Genomic DNA, 12,981 nt, shown 5'->3' on the forward strand with positions numbered 1-12,981 from the left:
GTTTAAATGCACTAAACCAACACATTTGGAGACACAGAACCAGATATACATTGATCTATATGGCTCTGGTCTAGAGGCATATACTGTTTAAACAAACATCTGATATGAAATGTCTTCCTGGTGTTGAAAAAGCAGCTTTGAAGTGGCAGTGGTCAGTTGAGTTTAATGTTTTTATTCTGGGGGGAAATCTGTCGACAATCTTGAACTGGTCAAATATCCGGGGAGACTCTCAATTGCATTTCCATGTTTCCTTGCTTCCTCTTTCGTTGCCTGCTTCTCAAAACCTGTTTTGAGAAGGAGGCGAGGAGAGAGGACATGAGGATTCAAGGAAATGAAAGTGAGATTCTCCCCCGTCTGTACATTAGGGCATTCTCTCTGTGAAAGCTCTATGAGGTCATCAACAGTGGACGAGTGCCTCTGTTATTTTGAGGCCTATAAAATATATAATGAGAAGCCTATGAGTGTTGAGCACACTTCACAGTGCAGTGAGTGAGCAGTGCACTTGTGTACATGACATTTGTCCTCTAGCTGGGACAGTTGACCGACAGGTTTCAGGCTATGAGTCAAATGAAAACACTGGATCCGACAGGGTGAATAAGGGTTGATGTTTACAGTAACTTCTCCATACCATCATGTAGACTTTGAAAGCACTAATCCGCCCTTGAGCAGTGATTTTCAATACTGGTCCTGGGGGCCCAGACTGGTGAGCATTTTTGTTCTAGCCCAGCTCTGACAAAACTAATCAAGGCAATCAGTGATTAGGCGATTAGTTGAACCAGATGTGTGTTAGTGCTGGGCTGAACCAAAAATGTACACACCCTTTGAGTCCAACTCCATCCCCATGACCAGCATAGAACAACACTACACTGTAGTGCCACAAACACAAATCTTATGTCTTGTTTTCTCCCAGAGGAAATCTAACTCTCCAGTTCCTGTAACTCTAAAGGGGCCCCAAAGCCTTTGCCTAACACAGTACAGGGGACTGACTGACTAAGCAGTGAGCACCTAGCTCTCTATGATAACGGCTATACATTTATCCAGTCAACCCCCCGGTCAGGTTAAGCCTGTTTCATGGAATATAAAAAAGCTATTGTTTAATGATCCGGTTCAGAAGAGGTGGGCTAGGTGGGGTAGGCCGCTTCTCTGAGATGATAGGCTGACACACACATGGACTGACACACACACATACATGCAAGCAAACACACACGCGTACGGACTAGAAGTGGACCGATTAATCGGAATGGCCGATTAATTAGGGCCGATTTCAAGTTTTCATTACAATCGGAAATCTGTATTTTTGGGCGCTGATTTGCCGATTTTTTAAAAATATATATTTTTTTAATATATTTTTTATATATATTTTTTTTTATACCTTTATTTAACTAGGCAAGTCAGTTGGTTAAAATTGATGGGAAGATGGATGGAGCCAAATACAGGACCATTCTGGAAGAAAACCTGATGGAGTCTGCAAAAGACCTGAGACTGGGACGGAGATTTGTCTTCCAACAAGACAATGATCCAAAACATAAAGCAAAATCTACAATGGAATGGTTGAAAAATAAACATATCCAGGTGTTAGAATGGCCAAGTCAAAGTCCAGACCTGAATCCAATCGAGAATCTGTGGAAAGAACTGAAAACTGCTGTTCACAAATGCTCTCCATCCAACCTCACTGAGCTCGAGCTGTTTTGCAAGGAGGAATGGGAAAAAATGTCAGTCTCTCGATGTGCAAAACTGATAGAGACATACCCCAAGCGACTTACAGCTGTAATCGCAGCAAAAGGTGGCGCTACAAAGTATTAACTTAAGGGGGCTGAATAATTTTGCACGCCCAATTTTGGGTTTTTTGATTTGTTCAAAAAATTGGAAATATCCAATAAATGTCGTTCCACTTTATGATTGTGTCCCACTTGTTGTTGATTCTTCACAAAAAAATACAGTTTTATATCTTTATGTTTGAAACCTGAAATGTGGCAAAAGGTAGCAAAGTTCAAGGGGGCCGAATACTTTCGCAAGGCACTTTATATGAAATACAAATGGTATAGAGAGAAATAGTCCTATAATTCCTATAATAACTACAACCTAAAACTTCTTACCTGGGAATATTGAAGACTCATGTTAAAAGGAACCACCAGCTTTCATATGTTCTCATGTTCTGAGCAAGGAACTGAAACGTTGTTACATGGCACATATAGTACTTTTACTTTCTTCTCCAACACTTTGTGTTTGAATTATTTAAACCAAATTGAACATGTTTCATTATTTACTTGAGTCTAACTTGATTTTATTGATGTATTATATTAAGTTAAAAAAAAAAAATAAGTGTTCATTCAGTATTGTTGTAATTGTCATTATTACAAATACATTTTTAAAAATAGGCAGATTAATCGGTATCGGCTTTTTTGGTCCTCCAATAATCGGTATCGGCGTTGAAAAATCATAATTGGTCGACCTCTAGTACGGACACACACACCGTAGAGCTCCTGACAGAGACTCTCACCATGTGACATGTCCAGTTAGCCTCACGCTGGCGGCCTCATTACAGCGATGACAGTGACTGCCAGAGGAGCACCATGCTAACTCACTAACCCCTCTCAGAACAAAATGGACTGCGCCAGGCTAGCTCACTATGGCAATAACCCATTCAGAAGCAGCTGTCCTGGGCCTGAGCCAAGACTCTCCTTTCTCTCCTATGGACCCAGTCCTTATTATCTGGGGCAGCCATGCCTATCTGTCTCTCTTTGTCTCTTTGTCACATTCTCTCTCTGTCCTTCTCTCCCCTTCCTCTTCCTCTCCCTCTCTCTGTCCCTTCCCTCTTTGTCTCCCTCTCCTCTCTCTCTATTCTCCCTCTCGTTCTCTGTCTCTCTCATTCTCTCCCTCCCACTCTCTCTCGGTCCCCTTTCTCCACACAGCCACCACCACAACTACACATTGACCTGGTTCAAAGGGCTGAAAGACGCAGGGCCAGGCAGTAGCACAGTCACATTTCTAGCCAGCATAATCTCCTACTAAACAAATGCACTTAAAACAGAAGGGCTCTTGTAAAATTAGAAATGTACTGCAGGCCAGAGGCCAGGGTGCACTGACTGCGCCAGGGAAGGCTGGTGACCGTCCTAACCAGTGTACTCTGCGATGGATATGTTTGAGTCTATACAGTATGTGTAGATCTCCATGAATATTAATAACTATGATGGTAAGAAAGGTGATTCAGCCAAAGCATCATCATGCTGACTCACTGCAGATCTGGACTTGACCTCAGCCCCTGCCTCTGCCAACCACAATGGTTCCCCGAGAGACCATCCCGCATCACTTCCCTGCTGCAAACCACAACAGTAACATCAGACTATTGTAAAATCTAATCTCAGCCCTAATCTAATTCTAGAGCTACAAAGAGTCCTGAGAAGCATCTGGACCCACAGTGTAGGGAAAAACAACAGGCACGATACACAACTAGATTACAGGAAACAATCAATCATTCACTTATTCATGACTTCTTCGCATTAATTTGTGAAGAAAACAGAAAGAAGAGGGAGTATTGCTGCCCTGTGCCCACACATTACAAAGAGAGGAGAATGGAGTCAGGCGGCTGGCTTTTTAACTCCTCTCATATCAGAGGTTAAATTGTGGCTAAGTACCTGAGGAATTCATGCACTAGGAACAGGGTTTTAAAGAACCGATGCAGCTGTTTTTATATCAATATCAAATCATTTATGCGTAACAATTAAGTACCTTACTGTAATAGATTTCCATTAAGATGTCTTTTTAGCAAACATCATTATAATTTGGCTAGGACTGTCTGTGTGGAAGGGGAAAACTGAAAACCAGCTGTTATATATTGGCAGAGAGGTTTCAAACTCTCTTTGTTATTGGTCAATCAATCAATTTCCTGCATGGTGATGTCTCCGTGGAAAGCCAAAACTCCTGCCCATGCAAACCCGCTGAATAGAAGGTCGGGTGTAGATTGTGTTTTCAACCAGCAATTATCAGTAAATAACAGTGATCAAATTTGTTCACACTTTTACAGTGTTAGTTTCATCAGCTTTTGTACAATTTGGACTGCATTGTGCATTGGAGCAGGCCCTTTACTCCCAGGGCATCTTTACCCTGAGATACTGATGCTGTAGAGCAGGGGTTAAGGAGGGACCATTCAACACACACACACACACACACACACACACACACACACATATACATACATACATACAGTTGTGGCCAAAAGTTTTGAGAATGACACAAATCTTAATTTTCACAAAGTTTGCTGCCTCAGTTTATATGATGGCAATTTGCATATACTGCAGAATGTTATGAAGAGTGATCAGATGAATTGCAATTAATTGCAAAGTCACTCTTTGCCGTGCAAATGAACTGAATCCCCCCCCCCCCCCCAAAAAAAAACATTTCCACTGCATTTCAGCCCTGCCACAAAAGGACCAGCTGACATCATGCCAGTGATTCTCTCGTTAACACAGGTGTGTGTGTTGACGAGGACAAGGCTGGAGATCACTCTGTCATGCTGATTGAGTTCGAATAACAGACTGGAAGCTTCAAAAGGAGAGTGGTGCTTGGAATCATTGTTCTTCCTCTGTCAACCATGGTTACCTGCAAGGAAACACGTGCCGTCATCATTGCTTTGCACAAAAAGAGCTTCACAGGCAAGGATATTGCTGCCAGTAAGATTGCACCTAAATCAACCATTTATCGGATCATCAAGAACTTCAAGGAGAGTGGTTCAATTGTTGTGAAGAAGGCTTCAGGGCGCCCAAGAAAGTCCAGCAAGCGCCAGGACCGTCTCCTAAAGTTGCTTCAGCTGCGGGATCGGGGCACCACCAGTACAGAGCTTGCTCAGGAATGGCAGCAGGCAGGTGTAAGTGCATCTGCACGCACAGTGAGGCGAAGACCTTTGGAGGATGGCCTGGTGTCAAGAAGGGCAGCAGAGAAGCCACTTCTCTCCAGGAAAAACATCAGGGACAGACTGATATTCTGCAAAAGGTACAGGGATTGGACTGCTGAGAACTGGGGTAAAGTCATTTTCTCTGATGAATCCTCTTTCTGATTGTTTGGAGCATCCGTAAAAAAATCTTGCCCGGAGAAGACAAGGTGAGCGCTTTCATCAGTCCTGTGTCATGCCAACAGTAAAGCATCCTGAGACCATTCATGTGTGGGGTTGCTTCTCAGCCAAGGGAGTGGGCTCACTCACAATTTTGCCACATCCCCCAAGAGCAACTTTTCCAACCATCCAGGAACAGTTTGGTGATGAACAATGCCTTTTCTAGCATGATGGAGCACCTTGCCATGAGGCAAAAGTGATAACTAAGTAGCTCGGGGAACAGAACATAAATATTTTGGGTCCATGGCCAGGAAACTCCCCAGACCTTAATCCCATTGAGAACTTGTGGACAATCCTCAAGAGGCGGGTGGACAAACAAAAACCCACAAATTCTGACAAACACCAAGCATTGATTATGCAAGAATGGGCTGCCATCAGTCAGGATGTGGCCCAGAATTTAATTGACAGCATGCCAGGGCGGATTACAGAGGTCTTGAAAAAGAAGGGTCAACACTGCAAATATTGACTCTTGCATCAACTTCATGTAATTGTCAATAAAAGCCGTTGACACTTATGAAATGCTTGTAATTATACTTCAGTATTCCATAGTAACATCAGACAAAAATATCTAAAGACACTGAGGCAGCAGACTTTGTGAAAATTAATATTTGTGTCATTCTCAAAACTTTTGGCAACGACTGTACACATACACAAAAACACAGGCATGCAAACACACCCTTCTCTGGCCCTTTATTGCACCTGAAACTGAGACCCGGGAACTGTAGACACTGGGCTTACAGTGATCTTCTGAAACACATACACACACAAACACCGATAACTGGTTCTGTTGTTGTGCTGCTGACAAAAAGTGTCTCAATCAGTTTTGAAAGGTCCCCTTGAAAGAAGAATGAAAAGCTTCAGCTTCGCCCTCTATTCTTCAGGAATCAATCAAACTACAGGAAACACTACAGCAGCCTCTCCTCTCTCTTGTAAAGCACCTTCAGTTTGACGGTTAAGTTGTACATGGTCATTATGAAACTAACTACAGCAGTCAAGGAAGCAGGCAGCTGATGTACAATGGCCTATGGCAGGCAGGTTGTGTAACTTGTCTCCTCTATCACATGGGTAGGAGCAGAACAGGCCTGGGTTAATGGATGCCCAGGGTTAGAGGAAGAAGAGAGGAGCTGGGAATGGAAATGGAACTGTAGCCATTTCCTGCATTTAAATGACCCATTGGCCTCATGTGTAGAATTGCATTATTTTTCATAATTTCATAATTAATAAACATTATTTAAAATCTGGTGTTGGGATGCAAACTCAAAATTGAATACACTTTAATTATATTTCTGACATGGTACAGGTGTCTTATTTTTTTATGCCCATAACCATGTGTGTGAGGTGTATACTGTGTTGTTTCAAAGCAGACTCTGTTTTATCCCACTGCAGTAAAAGGTTCACAGGAATATTCTTATTGCCATCATCATCATTATCTGACGATATTCACTCATATGATATGCCTCTGATGGAGATGGGCTGGGGGGGCGATGAAGAAATGGGCTGAGGGGGATGAAGAAATGGGCTGGGGGGGATGAAGAAATGGGCTGGGGGGATGAAGAAATGGGCTGGGGGTGAAGAAATGGGCTGGGGGATGAAGAAATGGGCTGGGGGGATGAAGAAATGGGCTAGGGGGTGAAGAAATGGGCTGGGGGATGAAGAAATGGGCTGGTAGGGATGAAGAAATGGTCTGGGGGGGATGAAGAAATGGGCTGAGGGGATGAAGAAATGGGCTGAGGGGATGAAGAAATGGGCTGGGGGGGTAAAGAAATGGGCTGAGGGGATGAAGAAATGGGCTGAGGGGATGAAGAAATGGGCTGAGGGGATGAAGAAATGGGCTGGGGGGTGAAGAAATGGGCCAGGGGGGTGAAGAAATGGGCTGGGGGGGTAAAGAAATGTGCTGAGGGGATGAAGAAATGGGCTGGGGGGTGAAGAAATGGGCTGGGGGTGAAGAAATGGGCTGGGGGGGTGAAGAAATGGGCTGGGGGGATGAAGAAATGGGCTGGGGGGGTTGAAGAAATCGGCTGGGGGGAATGAAGAAATGGGCTGGGGGGGATGAAGAAATGGGCTGGGGGGTGAAGAAATGGGCTGGGGGGATGAAGAAATGGGCTGGGGAGGTGAAGAAATGGGCTGGGTGGATGAAGAAATGGGCTGGGGGCGATGAAGAAATGGGCTGGGGGGGTGAAGAAATGGGCCGAGGGGGTGAAGAAATGGGCTGAGGGGGGTGAAGAAATGGGCTGGGGGGGTGAAGAAATGGGCTGGGGGGTGAAGAAATGGGCTGGGGGGTGAAGAAATGGGCCAGGGGGGTGAAGAAATGGGCTGGGGGGGTAAAGAAATGTGCTGAGGGGATGAAGAAATGGGCTGGGGGGTGAAGAAATGGGCTGGGGGGTGAAGAAATGGGCTGGGGGGGTGAAAAAATGGGCTGGGGGGGTGAAGAAATGGGCTGGGGGGGATGAAGAAATGGGCTGGGGGGGTTGAAGAAATCGGCTGGGGGGAATGAAGAAATGGGCTGGGGGGGATGAATAAATGGGCTGGGGGGCGATGAAGAAATGGGCTGGGGGGGGGTGAAGAAATGGGCCGAGGGGGTGAAGAAATGGGCTGAGGGGGGTGAAGAAATGGGCTGGGGGGTGAAGAAATGGGCTGGGGGGTGAAGAAATGGGCTGGGGTTGAAGAAATGGGCCGGGGGGGTGAAGAAATGGGCTGAGGGGATGAAGAAATGGGCTGGGGGGTGAAGAAATGGGCTGGGGGGGGGGTGAAGAAATGGGCTGGGGGGGTGAAGAAATGGGCTGGGGGGGTGAAGAAATGGGCTGGGGGGGTGAAGAAATGGGCTGGGGGGTGAAGAAATTGGCTGGGGGGGTGACGAAATTGGCTGGGGGAGGGTGAAGAAATGGGCTGGGGGGGGTGAAGAAATGGGCTGGGGGGGAAAAAAGGCACTTAAATGGAAATATTACTTCCACTGTTATCTGACTGACATCATCCACTGTCGTCATATGGAGTGGATTTCATACAAAGCGCTCCTATCCTGACACTCTAATGTTGTGTTTGTTTCAATTATGACATTGTGAAGCAACACGCAAAAGGCAAACACTGTGTATTGTGCGTGTGGATAATGATGTCAACTGTCATCATTCACTGTTCAGGACATCAGGTGTGATTTTTATTTTTCCTTCTGCCTTAGAAGCACCTGACTCACTGACTGACACATTGTTTGGTGTCTGTCATAATGACAGGGTTGTAATGGCGAATACGTGCATTAAGCTACGTTTACAGAGCATCACTGTGAGTAATACAGTAGCTACAGTAAACAATAACAGCTGACAACAACAGTGTCCGTGTTTAATGCTCAGTCTTCAACTGAGATATGGTCCATTGTACTTGCTTTTAGGAACAGTCTGTCCATTGTTAAGTACTGTACTGGAGTGGAGATCGTGAGGCAAGTCATTGGATAATTCTCAACGTCAATGCTCTGTGATTAACAGGTACTAACAGGCATTTTCGCCTCAGAGCACAGAAAGACAAACTGCAGTTTTCAACAATGATCAACTGATGAAAATTATACAAGTAAGCGCCTCAAACCAAATCAACCAACCAACTTTTTCCTAAAAATGTATTCATCAAATGGTCTTTGAATGACTGTGTCCAGTCTAGTGATGTCACTTCAGTTACCAAAGCCACTAGTGAAAGAAAGGGGAGATTCCCTGGCTTAAATCTGGCAGGGCTTTTCTACACGGGTGAGTGATGTCCATTCACAGGGTCACCACACTGGGCAGAGGGTTCACTGACCAGTGGCCACAGCTCTACTGCTTCCTGGGTCAGATTTCACGGTGCAGCTATAGGGAAGAGCAGGAAAAGGGGATGCAAGGGTCCACGCAGTCAGTTTGGGGGGAAACCAGGACAAGAGACGTTTGAAGGGCTTGCATTGTGATAATGCTGGGATTTTAGGGCCTGTTGTGTGTTGTATGAAAGATGCATATCCCATCTCTATGTGTGAAACACCTTCTAATATAAAAAAGTAAACACTCTGTCCCTCTGGCTGGCAGGCTGGGGCAGTGTTGTACCTCTCTACTATACTCGGACTTGGATTCAAAATCATTTAGAGAAGTCTCAGCCAGAAGGACTCAGCTACAACACAAAGCCTTACTTGGATACTGAGAGAAGTGGATGAAATTGAATAGATACAGTAACTATTATTATTGTCTCTCGTAGTAAGTCAGGACACTTTGTAATATCACATGACGTGTGCTGGCAGATGGTTTGTGCATATTTAAGAATAATCCACCCTGGGGAGGAGCTGAGCTTTGATGGACACTCTGAAAAACCAACTAGTGGAAAGGACGTTACTCTTTGAGGGTTTGGTCCCATTGCCCAATAGCAGCTGTTTTGGTGACTTTTGCCCCACATGAGAAAATCTGAAACAGAAGCTGGACACAATAAATATTACACTAGCATAACATGACATGTCTGTTATTGTGCCAATTCTATTGCTCTCTGAAACAAGTGTCTTCTTTTGACTTGGCCTTTAGCTGAAATTGTGTAAAAGGCTCGTCTAGCTTCAAACGTGAACAACTTGAAACCTGAAGCGACCGACACTGTAGCGTAGCTCCAGGCTTGAGGCGATGCATACTTAATGCTTCATTCACTTCAAGGATATTCATGAAACAACCACTTGACTGGCTCATCTGGTCACACTTCACTTTACCAAACAAACATACTTACATAGGCTAAATTGCTTAAAACGATCTGTTTATTCCATTTAGACTGAGCTCATACGAGACTGCCCAGTGAATAAATACTTTGATATAGTTGTGTCCAGGACAGCTATACCTTTTGTCTGTGTGTTTTAACAGCGCTGGCCTAAAAACAGGAAACGGGTGCAAACGTGCCATGTGCACAAAATGAAAATGTGTAATGCACAGGAGAGAAAGAAATCGAACAAAAATCTAGATGCCAGTCATTTATGTTCAAGAGCAGCATTGGAAAACCTATGTTCATGAGAGTCACTGACTGACTGACTCTGTCGCAGTAACGCACCCCTAAAAAAAACACGACTGTGCACTTCTGGTGCCAAAGCATTGACCTTTGACTTGTAACATTCATTAACTCCACCAGAACAGCACTTGGGTGATAATGGAACATATGAGCCTTGTGCATGCAACTGGGGCTGAAGCATTAAGCCTCGTTAACAGACAGCAATAGGCCAACTGGCACACGCAGGCTCGGTATCTAACAACAACAAGCTACATTGGTTGGTGATCGCTGTGTGTGTGTGTGTGTGTGTGTGTGTGTGTGCGTGCGTGCGTGCGCGGTGTCTGTTTTAACTGTTACAAGTCAGTGAAAACCTGTGAGTCAACCTGTCTTAAACATGTCCTTAGTGACTCTGATAAAGTTGCTGCTCTACAGATTGCACCAACACACAGAAGTAATTACAGCGTTGCCATGTCTCTTGTGGGTGTTACTATAACTCATCAAGGCTAATGTACTGTGCAGTTGTAGTTGTAACGATAGCAGCTGAGATAACGTTGTCAAGTCATGACAAGAATGATTAAGTGGATGTTTTAACTTTCTGTGTCATGTTTTTGTGCTTCAAGTAGGTTTGCTGGGTTGCCAGATATATGTACTCACGTGCTTTCAAGTCAGTAGGGTTGGACCAAGGCAAGCACATACAGATCTGGCGGCCGCCAGGCTGTATTATGCTAGATCAGAATATGAAATGGCCTATATAATAGCATTATCCTTGAGACAGGTTGGCAGACAGCAGACAAAGCTGATGTCACCTTGCAAGAACTCCTCTGACACAGGGACAGATAGACATTCAGCCTAATGGACCCAAGCCAAGAGCAGAAAGCAGGCGTAGACAGACACAGGGTTGCCTCCGTCATGACTCTCCAGATCTCAAGAGTGTGTGTAACCTTTTGTACTGGAGGTCTATGTGCATGTCTGAGGGTTTCGTGAAGATTAAACAGTGTAACGGCTGTCCTGCCAGTGCGTGTGTGTATGTGTGTGCGCGTGTGTGTGTATGCGCGTGTGCGTGCGAGACAGGGATAGGTAGAGGGAGAGAGAAAGGAAAAGCGAGCTACAGGCTTAGAGAGTGACTTGGCGAGAGTGTGCTAGCGTGTGGGTGAGTGAGTGGATGTGTACATAATGTGATGAAGGGAGCTCTGCGGAGCCGGTGTTCTCAGGATAGCAGAGAGAGCATTAAGGTGCAGGGCGCAGCAGGGTCAGGGAAGGTATCCCTGTGCTGTAGGCTTAAGGGATGTGCTTACTGACCCATACACAGGACACTTGGATTAGTGACAGGTTCCAAACTGTATTTCAGGGAACCGGGGGAAGGTGGTAATGATGCTGTTAGATTTGTGTGCACATCACATGTTATAAACATTTTATCAGCATGTCATTACATTTTTTTGAAAACTCTACAAGCGGTCTGCCTGACATGTCGGCAATTAAAACGGTCTCTACAAATATCGTGTTGTGTAGATGTGCTTGCCGCTGGTATATTGTCTCATGAATATGGCTGCATTTTATATGCAGGAGAGAGGCTTGTAAAACCAAGGCCCAGTCCAGGCAGAGACTTAGTAAAGAGAGTACTGGGTCAAAGTCTGCCTGCAGTAACTGGAGAGAGAGAGTGTTCATTATTTTATTTTTATTTTCACTTTTGTGATGGGGGGGGGGGGTACTGCTTTCTCCTGTCATATCCGCCCCTCCTTCCTTCCTTCATTCATAAATGCATGTAGTCATCATGTCTGCAGCCAGGCCATTGGGAAATGGAGTACTGTTACAGTTCCTTAAGCATCAACAAAGGAAACTCATTAAACTTAACCTAGGAAATTGTGCTGGCTATATACTTGGTTGGTCTATACGGGGGGGCTGATGGTGACACTTAAACAAATCCAAGGCCTTGCTGCTTTAGTAGTTTGACATTTGACAAGCGTCCTAGAATATAAATACAAGGAGAAACGTATTGTTATTGCTATCGCCAACCCCTACGTAAACGTTGATTGCTTTGCCACATTTCAATCTACCGTGCGTTATTTTTTAAACGGATGCTCATTTGTTTAGGCTATACACACATGAATGTTATCACACAGTAATAAGGCCATTATAACAGCCCATGCTCTGGTTTATCAACACCGGCATGGTCACAATAATAATCGGTACATTATCCTGGAGAGTCGTGACCAAGAGCATACTTTCCCGACGGAACACAAAACACCACCCAATGTCACAGGTTTACCTCAATGCGACCCGCACCGAACTTTCGTCCTGTCCACTCATGGCTACGAAGTCCGGAGGGTCGTCACCTCTGGAACAACCACGATATAAATAGCTGGATTTTCTTTTTCTTTTATCCGTGTGCAGCAGGCAGCTCCGTTACCAACGCGCTTGAGCCCCCACAGCTCACATCCACTTTGTATAAATAATTGCAATCCGATGTGAGCATTAGTGTGCTATTCTCCGTGCTCTACCTCGGGTGAGGCGCATTCTGAATCATAGTCGAGGTTACATTTTCTATGACATTGCGTGCATTATTCCCGTGTAGAGGCCAGCCATGCTAGGTGGTGCTGGTAGAATAATACACTTGCTTGCCCCTGTGCGCGACTGGAGGAGCGAAACGTAATCAAGCCACGCCTCCTGCACCCTACGAATCTGACAAAAACCTTCTCAAGGCCAATTATAGAGGCCAATTGGTGGAAAAGGTTGAGTTATTGATGACCACTAGCTGAGTCTCAAGCAATGACACCACCTTGTTTTCTGCAATGCAATTGAACACGTCCAATGCAGTTTAAAAACCGCCGATCCAATTAAAAATGAAGAGGTTTACCATATTGTGTGTCGCCATGTGGGTTGACATTCCAATCTAATGTGAATATGTTCGTGAA

General features: G+C 44.9%; 1 protein-coding gene across 8 annotated transcripts in view; it reads right to left on the reverse strand.

The window, feature by feature from the left end:
• LOC110490171 (kinesin-like protein KIF21A) overlaps positions 1–12,696 on the reverse strand; it is a 41,719-nt gene extending 29,023 nt beyond the window's left edge. For all 8 annotated transcript variants that reach the window (XM_021563402.2, XM_021563401.2, XM_036944464.1 and 5 more), the window contains exon 1: positions 12,336–12,696. In XM_021563402.2, coding sequence (XP_021419077.2) covers positions 12,336–12,376 — 41 coding nt within the window. In that variant the 5' untranslated portion in view covers positions 12,377–12,696. The remainder of the gene's footprint in view (positions 1–12,335) is intronic.
• Between the last annotated feature and the right edge of the window lie 285 nt (positions 12,697–12,981).

This window comes from Oncorhynchus mykiss, chromosome 15, assembly GCF_013265735.2.
Source record: "Oncorhynchus mykiss isolate Arlee chromosome 15, USDA_OmykA_1.1, whole genome shotgun sequence".
Classification (NCBI taxonomy): Eukaryota; Metazoa; Chordata; class Actinopteri; order Salmoniformes; family Salmonidae; genus Oncorhynchus; species Oncorhynchus mykiss.